Source organism: Thunnus albacares, chromosome 6 (assembly GCF_914725855.1).
Source record: "Thunnus albacares chromosome 6, fThuAlb1.1, whole genome shotgun sequence".
NCBI lineage: Eukaryota > Metazoa > Chordata > Actinopteri > Scombriformes > Scombridae > Thunnus > Thunnus albacares.
Window position 1 is genome coordinate 9,963,539 of NC_058111.1, and position 15,947 is coordinate 9,979,485.

Genomic DNA, 15,947 nt, shown 5'->3' on the forward strand with positions numbered 1-15,947 from the left:
TAAGAAAAGAGAATGAGAGACAGGGGAGAATTAATAGCAGACAGGTGTACAACACACCGCAATTATGGAACCTGAAATTAGTTCATTGCCTCAAGGCAAACAGAAGAGAAAGGGAAGGTTGTAAGGGAGGGTGTGTGTATGTGCATGTGTATGTATGTGTGTGTGTGTGTGTGTGTGTGTGTGTGTGTGGTGGGTGGTGAGGGGCTGGTTTCAGTGCTGGGAGTAGGACTGATAGAGAGAGGCTCACTGACAAAAAAAGGAATTGCAAATAAGCAAACAAAAATGTCTTAAATGTGTAAATTAGGGAGAAAAATAAGAGGGAAAAGCAGCTTTTCCCTGCAGACTGGTGCCTTAGATGAGAAGGGAGCAGCGAAACGTGATCAAGGGGAGCCGTGGAGCGGTGCGGCAGGCGTCAAGATGAGCACTCAGCCAGCGAGTGGCAGCTTCTCCTTTTCCAGTCAATCATTCATTACAGAGCCAAGTGCTGTGGAGGAGTGCCTCCTCTTTTTGACCTATCATATTACTGCCTCTGTAAACTCCTAATCCCCCCTTCGTTAGATGGTGTCAACACCCGACATGCTCTCACCCTGGCGCTGCACTCCCTGCTCAGGCACCTCCCAAGCCCTGCCAAGACCACAGAGTTTACACTCTAATAAAATCGTTTGAAATTTAACAAGGTAGAACGGTACAACTTTATCCATCTTTTCGGTGCTTTCATCCACCTTTTGGGCTGGTTTGTATTTTTTTTTTCATTAGAAAGAAATTCTGAGAATTCACTCGCTAACTAGTTAACTTTTTCTTTTTCGTTTCATCAATTCTAGGGCTTCCAGTTCACGGTAAGCAATACTAAGAAAGTCTGACTTTAGCTCTTCAATCTTTCACAGCCTGGTTGTTTTCGCCTTGGGGCTGTTCCTGAGCAGGTGAAAGCCTGGAGGCAGGAACCTGCACATCAGCACTTCTTCGTCCATCATGACTCTTTCATGGGGAGCCCGTCTCCTGTGCTTCTCTAATAGAGCCCAGTGAGATGACTACTATAATGAGTCCAACAGATGAAAGCCCAGCAGGACAAAACAACTTTCAGATACATCTCCACACACACACACCAGGACTAGTACCAATCAGGGACTCCCTATGTGAATGTTATTTAGGTTAACAAAAGAATCAGATGCAGGCTGGAGAAAAGGAAACCAGATGAAGCATCTGTGTTTTGGCAAAACTCCAAAAAAGGAGTTTTGGGGTGACATGCTGATCAAAAACAGCAAACAATCTAGCAATTAAGTTCATCATAGGCATGTGCAAACATATCACATACCCGACTGTCCTTCGCTCAAATGCATTAGCGCGCAGACCCCCCCCTTCACTCTCTCTCACACACACACACACACACACAGAATCAGTGTGTGAATGGGTTTAGGTAGGGTCCCAATTTAAGCTGACAGACACCAGATAGTAGATACTCAAGGAAATGACAGCCCTGATTTAGGATGGTCCTGATTTTAGCTGAATGTGACAATGTCACAACAAAACTATTACACATGAGTGAAGCCCAGCAAAGTTAATATACTTCACTTCTTAATGACATGTAGCACATAAGCCAGTATAGTCTGTGTGAGGATCTTAAAATATCTCACCTTATTGGGAAATATATATATGTAAATTTGTGAGATAAACTTTGTCACGGTTGAGACACACCTACCACATAACACGGTTTAAAGGATGTTAATTACCGTATAAAATAAGCAATTGGCATCCTGCCCCATATGTCCCACTTTTTCAGTGAGGAAGATGGAAATGAGGTGGGGTAGATTTGATTGTGACATTCTCTCCGTCTGTGCTCCAAACTGTGTGGCTTTGCCAGTAACAGGCTAATATTCAGCACAGCTCACCATCACCAGAACTAATGAAAGTAGACAAAATGTCTCTGCTGCCATCTTTGTCTAGCATCCGCTCAGGGTGAGCCTTCCTCTTTCCCTCCTTTCCTTTTCACCTCCCCTCTTTCCCCTCGTCTCTTGAAGGGAGGGTGACAGCGGCATAAAATGGTGGCGAGCAAATGTGCCTTCCATGTGGCAGCAGTGGTGGGGGTGACAGGCCAGGCTGAGGCCAGCGCTATCAACAGCAGTGTGTGGCTGTTGCTCTGAACAAGCTGGATGGTCGCCATGGAGGATCAAGGCCGAGTTGATGAGACACTAGTGGTTTCAAACAAAAGCAGCTCAACATCAAATCAAGAAACGGCCCACCCATCCGCAACAGAAAACTGCCAGTTCTTTGATAAATATATACTCAGTTGTCTAGACCGGCTTATTAATAACCAACTGTACATCATCCAGCTACTCCTAATAGGCAGCTTCAGATGTTTTAATGAGCAGAATTGCATTCAGAAATCCTTTCTAGATAACAACATTTCTTATAATAACAATTTAACCAATGTACTATTGTACTAGACGTAAACATCACATAAAACTTTAAGATGTTTCTAAGCTTTCTGTACAGACTGTAAAGCCCTCTGGGATAAACTTTTTGGGTTATATAAATAAAATTTGGTTGATTTGACTAGAAATATATGATACAAAACACTTAAATATCTCTTAAAGTATATCCAGCCATGAATAAAACTGCTGCACAAAGCGAACTCCCCTCATCCCACAATATGTGGTTGAGTCATTCAGGGCGTTGTTAGCTAACCCTGAGCTCTGAGAATGATAAAGCAAGGGCATAAATCACAGAGTGAAACAAGGCAGACTCCTCCGATTCATTAATGGAAATTATCTGTCAATATGCTGGAGTCAATTCACACGTGTCAGCTGGGCTCACCACACAATGGGCCAGCCAACTTATGAACTCCCAGCACCACTCCACCAAGTCCATAAAACAACTGGCAACGCCACTGGGGAGCACCCCGAGACACCACCCTCTTGCACAGACCACCAGATGACACAGATGGGGCGAAACCAAACAAAGACGAGACTCCCTTTGTACAAAGAGGGACCCCTTTCAAAAGCCATTCATGCAACAAATTGGGGAAATCTGGCCATGCAACACTCTGGGTTTGCTCTTTTATTAGCATGGGCCTTACGTCACAGTAAGTGAAATCAGATTTATGGCTTTCTGCTACAAAGGTGGTTAAAATCAAGCACACTTTGACAACGCAAAAAGTTTTTTCTTAAAGCCACGTTAACCAAAAGAGGTTTAGCTACGTTATGCATGAACAGCCTGTTACTTTGTGCAAGAAGCCATTTTTACTTTACACTTACTACACATGCATCAACCTACAGAAAAGCTAACGAGGAAAACTAAACACAAGGACAATGCTGATCAGAGCTTACGCACATGTCCAGAGTTGATGGATTGTTTGGCTAAATATAGCTAACTCTACCGACATGACATTTTTTTGATTGTGAAATCATCTTGAGCTTGCGAGCAAAATTACTTCACAGTAGTTTCTATTTGTTGTTCACTGTATAGTAGTATAGTAATGATTCTTCACAGTCATAGAGATTAATGACTATTAATAATAATATCAGTCAGATACTGTAGGGGAGTCCTCCATTTTATGGTAGCTCTGAGTACTTTCAAAGGCAGCCCATCAGTTAGGGAGGTTTGTTTCCATGTAGGTCATTAAATATGTGCACACAAGCTTTCTCTTATTAGGCTCTCTGCATTTTTCTTCTCTTGTTCTTTCTCAGCTGCACACCCGTGCTGCTGCAGCAATCTGCATAGAGAGACATTTGTCATCATTAGCCCTGCTCTGACAGTTGGCACCCGGCACCTCAGATCTCTAGGACTTGCAATTATGAACCCTTCATCCCTTATTTAGGCAACATCACCTAATTTCATCACAGGCCTCACCAGCAGCATTTGATTACCAATAGCCTCAAACGGAGAATATGCCCCCGACTCTTTCATTTCCTTTGTTTTGTGGTTCAATATACTACTACTCTTAGACCACATGACATGTGGGGAAGTACTGTGTTCAGTTAATCTGAGATTTGAAATTACTTATAAGACACATGGGCTGCAGAGAGAACTGTAGATGAGCATCATGGGGTCAGTGGGCAGATGATTACAGCGCCCACCTCTAGATGGTAGACATCTCGCAGACATTAAGATTAATCACACTGCTGCTGTTGTTGAATTGTTGCCTTTTACAAGAGACAAGGTGGAAACCAGGCAGATAGTTTTCCTTGAAAATGAAATAAAATGAAAACAGATCAAAAGTAGCCTGCTGCACGTTTTCAAATAAACTGGTCAATTCTTTGAGAACAATCTAAGCCCTACCAATGTGTAGAAAAAAGGGTGAAATATAGTGAATAATAACTAATATTAAACCAGCCACAACCCCTCTCCAGTCTCTTACACACACAATGTTTAGCATTGTCATGTACAACAAAATACATGGCTAAACTGTGTGCTAATGAAACCAGTGGAAATCACTACGCCAGCACTTTCACCACACCCAATTGCCAATTGCATAACCTGTGCAGAAAAAAGGAGCACTGAACACTATTGCCTAAGCCTGTATTTTCCTTTTTGTGAAGCAAAGCAGACATTTTCCGGATCGTTATTTTGGCAAACAAACTGAATTCTATTCATGCTAAATTCATGCAAATACATGCATGTAATTTATCACGAAGGCTGACAAGCGTACCATATTGCGGAGGGGAGGGGTGAAGGGCCAAATGAAGCTGAGACAATCAATTAAGTTTCATAATTTACACTTTCTTTTTCCTTTCTGTTTTCAGAAAATATCCATCATACTGATAAGATTGGTGTTTTCTGAGTGTGTATATCTCGTCAATCTGGATCACAGTGAACAGAGCCTGTTGAGTTGATCACTAGAGGGGCTCTGAGAGCCTCTGGCTATGTGGTCCAGCTTCCTGACTTCTCCAAAGGAGGCTGCTAATACACAGTGGAGAATAAAACAAATGAATGGACACAATCCAAAGGGGGTCCAAAAATTAGCTGGCCTCCTACAGAGACACCATATTGCTTGGAATAATAATGTTCCGTTATTAAAAATCCCAATGACAATTTCATTTTGTCACAAATAAAATTATAGAAAATGTGTCAAAGTGAGCAGCTATCCCATGAGATTAAACTATATTATTTCTCACAGTTTGAAAGCCAGTGTTGATGTCACATCTCTGAAATGTCATTGCTTTTAATCTGATTTATAAAGAAATATGTCATCCTATTAAGTCCATTTTGACTAATCTGCACATTAGCTTGGGAGCTAGCTGGTAAACTCCCTTTATATAGGATCTAGTTTGAAATTCTCTTTTTCCAAACTAAATGACCCCAGAAACTCGGCGCAAAAGCATATGGCAGACATTATTTGTTCTTGCGTAATAGGATTATTAAAATAATAGTATGTCATCCATAATTATGGTGCCAGTTAGATGACTGCTGGTTATAAAGGTCTTGATCCAGATTAAAATAAGCTAAAGGCTTACATCACATCATCGAATATTTTATTAATAACAGTGGGGTAATAAAGAAAATTGAAACTTAAAAGTTATATACTGTTTTGAGACACTGAGTGAATGTTATATGTACAGTGTTTTAATATAAAATATATAGGGTTTTGTCGGCAAAATGAGCCAATAAACGTACATTTTTGTAGAGCGGGGGTTTTCCTTTTTTTTCCCCTGGAGACTCACTTTTTTGAAATAGTATAATCTTTTATTACAGGCTTTACATATTGTTTTGTACATATAAACACATCAGAGTGTTTACACAGATAAAGGTCATTTGCATATAAATATAAAAGTATTGGTAAAATACAAACCTGTTACAAATTTAATACCCTTGAGGATAAGATTAAAAAAAATAAACCAACATATATTTAATGACATCTGCTAACATCAGTGGAATATCATTTCAAGTGACTCAGAGCACGAGCGGTGTCATCAAAGGGCATTTTCAGCCATCAGACAAGTACCACTGACCCTATGCCCGGCCATGTTAACAGGACGATCAGTCTTACTAGAAGAAAGGAAAAAGAAAAATGGCGGAAAAAAATGAATAAGTGTAGAGGCATGCTCTGGAAACAAAGAGGCCTTCAAAACAGGGTCACATGCTCGTGCAAAATTAGGGGAAGCAGAAGTCATTGTATTGATTTACACAATCATGCATGCATTTTGCTGGGTCAGAAATAGGCCTGTGCTGGAATCGCAACCCCATATATCACACTGGAGGGCCTCCAATAGCCTTGCGGGATGGCAAATGAAGCAACAAAGCTTGCAATGTTGTAATGGTAAAGATATGGGTAAGAGGATTGGATTGTCTTAGGCCAGACCTGACAACTGCTGGAGTCTTGGGACTGCAGAGCAGGTTGAGTTACTTTGAGATCTTTGCAGCCACATGCTTTAGATTAAGAGGTGATAATCTCAATGAAAATCCCCCCTTCTATCACGCAATTGATGGCCAAAGGCTGGAGCACAAACTCAAGAGGTGCAACTGGATTCGGAGGTATCTGACTTGGAGCAAGATGGCCTGGAAAGTTAGGCTAGTCTGGTTTCAATAAAAGGCAAGTACCTGCTGGGCCACAGACAGTGGGAGAGAGTGAGAGAAAAGACTATCAAAGCCTGAGAGGGGAAGAGGCTTTTAGCTACCTCTCACCACATGAAAACCTTCCATAATATCCTCCATATCCTCCAAAAATATGTCAATAGGAATATACATTTATATTTATATTACTGTGAAATTTTATCATTACATGTAATAAGAAATATAATATAGGCTGCTCTTATTATTTACTTTGAAGATGAACTATAGACCTCCATCATGTCCCAAAATTTTATTTATATAAAAAAAAAGACACTGTAATTTCTGCCTGGTAACAGTGTGAAATTGTCACTGGTTCTTGCCAAGAAGCTACTGTCCGTGTCTGTGACAGACTGTGATGATAATGGGAGTCACCTATCTATCAGGGTCCCTCCCGCACACAGCACCTCCAGCTCAGAAGCATCCGTGTAGTCAGATTCAGAGCTGACGAGCAGCGGTTTGCCCTCATAATGTCTGGTCGTATGCAGTTCTGACTAGAGCAGAGATGAGTGTAAATGCCTTTGTGTTCTTTATCTGATCCGTGCAGCATTATCTTTTTGAAGTCCTCTTCAAAGCATGCACTGTACCTTGTGAGATGGAGTGCCAGTGCAGTGATGAGAGCCAGAGAGGGTTTAGTGTGGATCTCTTTATTGTGAATCACTATCTGTATCAGAGCAGCATAGCTGTAACCCAGAACAACCCATCAGTGCATCATGGGACTGTAAATGAAATGATCAACCATGTAAGTCTTAGATGTTAGAATTATTAGCAATTGTTTTTATTTAGTCTTTTTTTTAATATTCAAATTATGTATTTTTAATCTTTGTTGATGTTGTTACTATAATGGTCTTGTTGTTGGAATAAATATATTTTATAATTCAATTAACAGATTGTAGAATACCAATATACCAATATAATAAGTAATACTACCTTCATTTTAAAAATCGAGCTTAACCATTGATCTTTATGAAACAAAAGCAATAATATTTTCGATATTATCACCATTTTCAATATAAAATAATATTGATAGAAGGACAGACCAAATTATCTTCTTTTTGTCAGATGAACACAACATTGCAATATATATTTTATTACACAGGTTCATATTAATTTTGTTCCTAATTTAAAAGTTGATAAACTCAAACTGTTACAGGTATTTTTAATTCTTACAATTCACATTAATTAAATGAGTGGAAATATTGGCGCTAAAGATTGTTGCATAACACAATACAGGCTGTTCACGCACAGTATAAAAAGAGCAAAACAGAGACGCCTACTCAATCCGCACATTAACACACAAGCTCCTGATATAAACTCTCCAATGCATCACAGCCGCGATAATTAATTTGTCAAAAATAATCATAATCTTATAGAGCGCTAAACTTTTTCATCTGTCTTAAATAAGCCTGGTAGTTCACCAGACTGTTCGATAGATTTAAATAAGCCCGAGAGGTCTACTTAATCAACTAAATCATGATTATTTTAATATATGACTTCATAAACAAAACGCACAATTAAGCCAAACCTTACTTATAAAATACAAATAGATTTTGCGTAACAAAAAAACTCCCTATATGACGCCACTCTAATTTTAATTTATCTGATGTGCCTTGTGTGGAAGAAATTAGATCCGGTCCACTGGAGAAAAAGAAAAATATTTAAACGATATGTCAAAAATATATATATATATTTATTCTCCAAAGACACCATCAAACACATTCTCAATTCTAAACACACCTACTGTATCTTATATGATTCTATATAGCAAACTAAAAAAGTGGTGGATAGTCCAAGAAAAAGCAACGTAAAGCAGTGAAAATGTGTGTTTTTCCTCTCTCCAAATGCGTAGGTGTACTTCCGCTCCTCGATATACTACTACTACCTGTACTTTTTACTTGTATATAACACCCCGGGATGAATTTGTTTTCGATAAACTGGGAAGTGGTGACGCATCGGACAGCGATTGGACATCTTGGTTTCAACTCCTCCCTTATAATAAAGAGTGTGTGTGTCTCCCTGTTGTAAAACACAGCAACACCGGCCGCCTGCGTCAGGAGGACACACTCCACTCTGCGCAATTACGCGGACTCCTAACTGGCAAGGTGATCAGAGAAACACCAAAAGGCATTTTTTTTCTCCAGAACAACACAAGATTGAAATGGACTTTTAATCAGACCATCCTGGTCATTTCAAGGACTTGCTTCGAGTAGTTTAATGCAGTTTACGGCACAACAGCTGTGAATGTTATGATATGATTATTACGCATGTGCTCTGAGCACAGCTTTTGCATAGTTGTCTTATAAATAGACATTTATTTTTTTTCTTTTTAAATAGCTTTCTTTCTTCTCTAAAATTGGCTCCCGTACAAACAGCCGCGTTGGATCCCTCGGCTTATTGCGAGACTCCGGTGTATAACCCGGATCTCTGCCCTAATATGATAGCCGCCCAGGCAAAGTTGGTGTATCACCTCAACAAATACTACAACGAGAAATGTCAGTCTCGAAAAGCAGCCATCTCCAAGACCATCCGAGAGGTGTGCAAGGTGGTATCGGATGTCCTGAAGGAGGTCGAGGTGCAGGAGCCCCGCTTCATCAGCTCTCTCAGCGAGATGGATAATCGTTTCGAGGGATTGGAGGTCATTTCACCCACCGAGTTTGAGGTTGTACTCTATCTGAATCAGATGGGAGTATTCAACTTTGTGGATGATGGGTCTCTCCCGGGCTGCGCCGTGCTCAAGCTCAGCGACGGCCGAAAGAGAAGCATGTCTCTCTGGGTTGAATTCATCACAGCCTCCGGTTACCTCTCGGCGCGCAAAATCCGGTCGAGATTTCAGACACTGGTGGCGCAGGCAGTGGACAAATGCAGCTACAGAGATGTTGTCAAAATGGTCGCTGACACAAGTGAGGTGAAGTTGCGCATTAGAGACAGATATGTGGTGCAAATCACGCCGGCGTTCAAGTGCACTGGGATCTGGCCGCGAAGCGCTGCGCACTGGCCTCTCCCTCACATCCCCTGGCCGGGACCTAACAGAGTGGCAGAAGTCAAAGCGGAAGGTTTCAATCTTTTATCCAAAGAGTGCTACTCGCTGAACGGCAAGCAGAGCTCGGCAGAGAGCGACGCCTGGGTCTTGCAGTTCGCCGAGGCCGAGAACCGGCTCCTCCTGGGTGGATGCAGGAAGAAATGCTTGTCAGTCCTCAAAGCGTTACGCGACCGTCACCTCGAACTGCCGGGGCAACCTCTGAACAACTACCACATGAAAACTTTGGTTTCCTACGAGTGTGAGAAGCATCCCAGGGAGTCAGACTGGGATGAGAACTGTCTCGGCGACCGCCTGAACGGGATACTATTGCAGCTTATTTCATGTTTGCAGTGCAGAAGGTGCCCGCATTATTTCCTGCCCAATTTAGACCTGTTTCAAGGAAAACCTCACTCTGCTCTAGAGAACGCAGCCAAACAGACTTGGCGACTGGCAAGAGAAATACTGACCAACCCCAAAAGCTTGGAGAAACTCTGAGGTAAAAAAAAAAATATGTTAGTTCACCTCGTCTTAAAAAAAAAAAAAAAATAACAAGCTCATAAACGGACAGAAAAAAAAATATTGCCAACCAATTTGCAAAGTCTTGTGAAATGTGACTGTCCTCTGTTGTTGAATATGTTTTGGCCTAGCCTGTTTCAAGATGATTTTTATGACAGTTGAGTTTGCCATTATCCCCGTGCACCTTTTTGGCGGTGTCAATATTTAGGAGCAAGTTTAAATTATTGGCTACCATTAATAATCGAAAAGGCCACCTCAACAGTGGGTTCTTTTTTTCCTCTCCGTGCCACACGGTTGCCTAAATCCTAAATTTCCTTAAATGCTTTAAAATAAAGCCCCGTGAGAAGCCTTTAAAAACACACATCTGTACATTTTATAGGCTACTGTAAATACATTCATAGATTGTGATTCCAGTGGTCTGAAATTGTGAATGTTGTTCTGTGACACGTAAATAGGATCCACCTGTTTAAATCTACTTCTGAACTTTTTCTTTATCTGGTAGAAACGTTATTAATTTATACTTGCATCAGTGGTAGTCTGATTCCTCTGTTTCAATGGACATTTTCTAATTTTTTTGAAAGTTTACATTTTGATGGTAGGCGTATAAAGACATTTGTTACATTGAAAACATTCCATCACTTTACTTGAATTATTATTTAAAGTACTCGAACATTTTTTTTTTTTGGTTGTTGTTTTTTCTCTACCATGCTTAGGCCTACATGATAAAAAATGAAAATGATAACATATATATATAGTATATATATATATTGCAGTTTAATTGAAAAAAATGCACTTGAAATACACTGGATTATAACATCTGTGATCTGATTTTTTTAATTTCTGTCTTTGATCTAATTTAAAGAGCTAATAAAACGAGCTGTTTTATATTTGTGTCCCATTATGGTTTTATTAAATGTATTTTTGACAGTAGTGAAGTAGGCCTAATACCATGCAATAATATAATGAAATCTTTAATTGCGGGGTGTATGGCTCTTGTAGGTGTTCTATGTGAATGAGTCTGACAGCCTAAAAAAAAAAAAAAAAAATTAGAAGGAGGGGAAAAAAAGTAAGGTACAATTTTCAGAAACATTTTAAACAGGCATGCATTTTTATAAACCACAATCCCATAAATCCGCGTGTTATTTTTTTTTTTAACATTAAGTGGTTAACTTGACATAACTTGGTGGATTAACTGTCACCAATACTTAGCGGTTAAGCCTGCACAGGAGGCCTAAATGGTCATTATAAGAAGGGTGGTGGTGGAGGGGTGGGGTGGGGGGGGATCTGGAATAATACAGGCTATTAAAAAACACACAAAATACAAATCAACCGTGATTCTGGGGAGAGCATTGAAAAAAAAAAGTGTGCAAATCCTTGTTTTTTTTTCATTATGCATCAACAATGAATTCAGCGCGTGTTTAATACCTGCCGTACAGTTACAGTGAAAATATAATATACTGTAAAACATATCAGAGAGCGAACTGCTCACTGCACAAGCAACTTGCTTGCATGTTACTTACCTTTGGGTCGACCCTTTTGAAAGCAGGGTCATCCTCGTCCACCTCAAAGTAGATTTCAGTGGTGGTGATGGACAGAGTCCCCCGGGCCACCAGGACAGGGGCAACAAGCTGGGCCGGGCTGCTCAGGACCACTGGGCCTGCAGAGTGTAGGAAGGAAGGGAGGGGTGGGGTGGGGGTGGGGGGGGGAGCAGCCACATGTCGAATCAGTGATGATTTTCATGTGAAATAAAGCGAGGCCGAGGTTAATTCTGTAAAAGCGACATTATCAATGCGATTACAGTGGATCCCATCACGCTCCCGGCCTGCCTGCGTCAAACTATAAACCTCCACCGCTACAGCCTGTGCGTATACAGATGAAGGGTAATTATGTGATTTTAAAATAAATGATTGTGGTTCAGTCTTAAATTACACGTCATAAAAATGAAGACTTTGTCGGAAGTGTTACAGTCTTTGTAATTGGCGGCGCGTAGTTATGAACGCCTTGTTGTCTATGTCCTGCACATGTTCATGTATGCGCGCACACAATGGGTCCATCCGGCCTATAAATAGAGGTGTCAACATGCTTATTTATGCTTGTTTGTTCAGTGATATAGTGATAAAAGATGTGTTGTGATCAGATGGCATCAAAGCGCAAACAGCTAACACCGTTGAAATTTTTTTAAAAAAAAACCTCTTCTAATTAATTAAAAAGAAAAATAATTTTCCTCACATGGTGATATTGTATATTTCAGCTTACATTATAGGCCTAAAATGTGAATTCACATCATTGATATTTAGGGTCCACAAGGGAATAAACTGGATTCCCGAAAATTGTACTCCCCGACACATCTTCCAATATATTATTAACACCTGGAGGAAAACGATAAAAACCTAAAAGCTTGTTTTCAAGTCCAAATAATTGTCCATGTTTTAAGGTGGGTTTGTGACCCTGGTCAGCTGATAGTGATCACATCTTTATTTCAGTCTCCTCCCTCCCTCTCCTCTCCTCCTCTGCTTCATCCTCCATGTTCTCAGATCACTGTCGATGTGGAGCACCGTTACAGTGATTTGTCTCCTCTCAAACGAAAGCTCTCCAAATCAGAATATTTATCGATCCCCTAAACTCCAAAGAGCCACTTTAATGTCTCATCAATCTTAATCTGCGTTCCTCAGCCAATTATGGCCGATCCTGTTACAGGAATACAAGTGGATTTTCGGTCTCAACTCCCAGAGCGCCTCTTCATCGCTCTTGCAGGCTGCACAGTCAAACCGCCCTCACTGGGTTTTTTTTTTTTTTTTTCCTCAGCGTTGCTCGGGTCCATTAACTGTGATCCTATCTGCTGATGCTATCAGCCCAGGCGCTACACGTTGCTTACAAGCCTCATATAAGAGTAAATACTTGCAGTAACCTCAGCCCGTGTTACTAAAGTCCAGATAACGGTTTTTTTTTTAAAAAAGAAGAAGAGGAAAAATAAAAAAATAAAAAATGTTCGATTGCACGCCTATGAGAGATGGAACAATTTAGTTAGAATATCGTCATTATAGTTATTATTAGTAAAAGTGGTATTTGTATTATTATTATTATTATTATTTCTGCTTGTTGACGCTATTTGGCATAAATGGTGTGATGTATGGTATTTGAATGTATGAATTTGACTTTATGTCCGCTGGAGCTGAATTACAAGCCCATCCACTTCTTACCAACAATAACAAATTTTAGGGCTGATGCACTGTATTGTGGCTTGAAGAGCTGCACACAAGAGAAAAACACTAGCCTGAAGCATTAAGCCACAGCATCCATTGCTCATAGGCAGGAAGAGGATTAGGCAGTAATCCCCTCAGGGATCCTTCCATAATTAGGCTATATGGCATTAAAAATGTTTACACGAGAATAATGAAATTAAGGGCAAGTTATACAGGATGAGTGGTGTATATAGGCTAAAGCTTGGAATATACCCGGCTGTTGGGTCTTTTCTTTTAATGAAAATGCAAATATTTGTCAAGTGACAAGCCACTTTAATGAAGTGATGAAAAGTCTTATTTTGGTGTGGTGGGAGTTTGGGAGAAATGCTGAGGAGATGGGTATATTATTACCCACAATCCATCCACTGGACTGCAGTGTTTGATTAGGCTGCATTCTTTTATTTATTTATTTATTTTTTTTACATTATGGGAGAAACAGGAGTGGAAGTGGGCTACTTGCACACCTGAGCATTATTATTCATATGCAAACGTGTACATGTGGACTTATTGTAGACACACACGTTCACAGCTGCGATCATTAGAACCTACAGTGTGCCGAGTTTAAAGAGGCACAGTGCCTCGTTGTTCATCTGAGTCGCTGAAGCAATGATCATTTTTCCACTGTTTCATAATTCATAAAACACATATAAAAATCTGGAGTAATATATAGTGCTACAGACTATTTAATAAGGCTGCATAATACAACACATAAATCTTTAAAAAAAAAAAAAAAAAAAAATTCAAGCATTGCTTATGTTTTGTTTTTGACACTACCTACATTCCATTTACATTAAGGAAGGACCTGTAGACGTTTGCAAAAAAATACATTTGAGGAAGTTGCTTGTGCAAAAAGCTGAATAACAACCCCCCCCCCCCCCCCCCCCCTCCTCTACTTTTTTGAGACATATACACAGTCAGAAATGTTGTGCTGGGTTTCACTCTTTTATAAACATGTCACCACTCAAGGGATCAGTGTTGTGAATGGGGACTAAAATGGATACAGATAGGCTAAATTAAGGCAGAACAAAATGGTTGTGGCTGCTAAACCACACTTCAGGGTATACTAACATGGTTCCAGTATGCCAGCAGAAGAGTAAAATCTACCGACTCTTGTCTGACATGAGAAATGCCTTGTGAGGCTCAAGACTGCTCTCTTCTTTCCTCTCACATGCTCATCTTAAGTTTCTACTTCACCCGATTTTGGTTACAATGTGTGCACACAAAAAGGTTCATTTTAATGCCAGCGCAAGCACAGACAGCATTTCCAATGTTTGTGGGGGAGCAAAACTAATCATAGGTTCAGTAACCACAACCGCCTCGGCCCTTGAGTGCAGGCGCCGCCCCTTTGGCAGCAGCAGCAGGCACTGACCCAATGGCTGGCAGGAGGAGCACTGTTGTTGACAAGGATCTAGTCCCGGATCTCTCATTAAGGCTGTTCATGCCTGAGATTAGATACAGGCCAAGCACAGACAGTGCATCCTGGTAAAAACATTACCCAAATGTTGCAGTGTGAGGGAGCTCCCCTATTGGTAAAAACATGAACTCAACTTAGATTCAACATAGAAAAAAAATTAAAAAAAATCCTAAATCCCATCATCTATTCTCCAAAGTCAATGTCTACATTCAAAGTTCAACAAGTTCAACAAGCTCTCACATCTCAAAAAAAATATATGTGTGTCACAAATACTCATTACATTATTCTCAGCGGTTCTGGTTTTATACGGGTCATTATCAGTACTATGAAAAGGACACATCCTGCTTGTATTTAGGCGTTCGCCTCGCTCTTTAGATCGGGCGGCGCAGGGTTCATCCGACAGACATGGCGTGTTTGGCTGCCGACTGGCCCTGGGACAAAGAGGAGGGGTTAGCCTCCTCTGTTGAGATTCATCTGCGGCATCTTAGAGGGGATTTCACTGCTCAGCACTGTCCTGGTTCAAGCCTGAGCCTCGTATACTTAGCCACAATAACTCAGTAATGTATACAAGACTATGAAACAGATATTATAATTAAGGTGTTTGGGAATCTGGAGCATCCAGTCTTTTTTATATAATTTGTATCTGTATGAAACTACGCTAGGGTTAACATACATTCCAGAGGAAGTTGTAATCCTACACACATATTAAAAGCATTTTGGAAACATTACAGATGTCAACTAGAAGGATTTTGCGATCAAACCTATGACTCTACAGTTAAAACAAAGCCTAAAGCACCTTACCAGCCTTTTAATAACTTGCCTTGCATAACCTAGTGATAAAATGAGTAACATTGTTATTATTACTAAAACTGCATTAGCCAAAATATGAACAATTTCCATATCAGTTTTGTTATTTTTAAGGACAATCCAGCTCAGTAGTGAGTGAAATCTTTGAAAGCAGTACAAGCCAAAACATTAGGCAGCACTGAAATGAACAATTTTAATACACAAGACGTCAGTTTGAAGGCTAAAAATGTGTATACAGTATTTCCTTTTCGTTTACATCATCTAAAGTAGCAATTAACCTAAAATAACAAAAGTCGATAACAATGGCCAAGACTGATGGAGAAACTGATTCTTTTACTCGCTTTATTATCCTTGTCACTGGAACACAGGAAATGTTTTTTGGAATCGATGATGGTTGCCAGGGTTG

The 15,947-nt window shown here is 40.2% G+C and overlaps 2 protein-coding genes across 9 annotated transcripts in view; one reads left to right on the forward strand and one right to left on the reverse strand.

The window, feature by feature from the left end:
* nbeab (neurobeachin b) overlaps positions 1-15,947 on the reverse strand; it is a 206,506-nt gene that overhangs the window by 46,745 nt on the left and 143,814 nt on the right. For all 8 annotated transcript variants that reach the window (XM_044354827.1, XM_044354830.1, XM_044354825.1 and 5 more), the window contains one exon: positions 11,599-11,735. In XM_044354827.1, the coding sequence (XP_044210762.1) occupies positions 11,599-11,735 (137 nt within the window). The remainder of the gene's footprint in view (positions 1-11,598; positions 11,736-15,947) is intronic.
* On the forward strand, positions 8,260-10,965 carry mab21l1 (mab-21-like 1). The gene has a single exon (XM_044354861.1). The coding sequence runs from the start codon at positions 8,978-8,980 to the stop codon at positions 10,055-10,057; it is 1,080 nt and encodes a 359-aa protein (XP_044210796.1). The 5' UTR covers positions 8,260-8,977; the 3' UTR covers positions 10,058-10,965.

Bases quoted from the DNA above. Each gene is read 5' to 3' on its own strand.
- mab21l1 (XM_044354861.1), top strand. From the start codon at position 8,978: ATGATAGCCGCCCAGGCAAAGTTGGTGTATCACCTCAACAAATACTAC.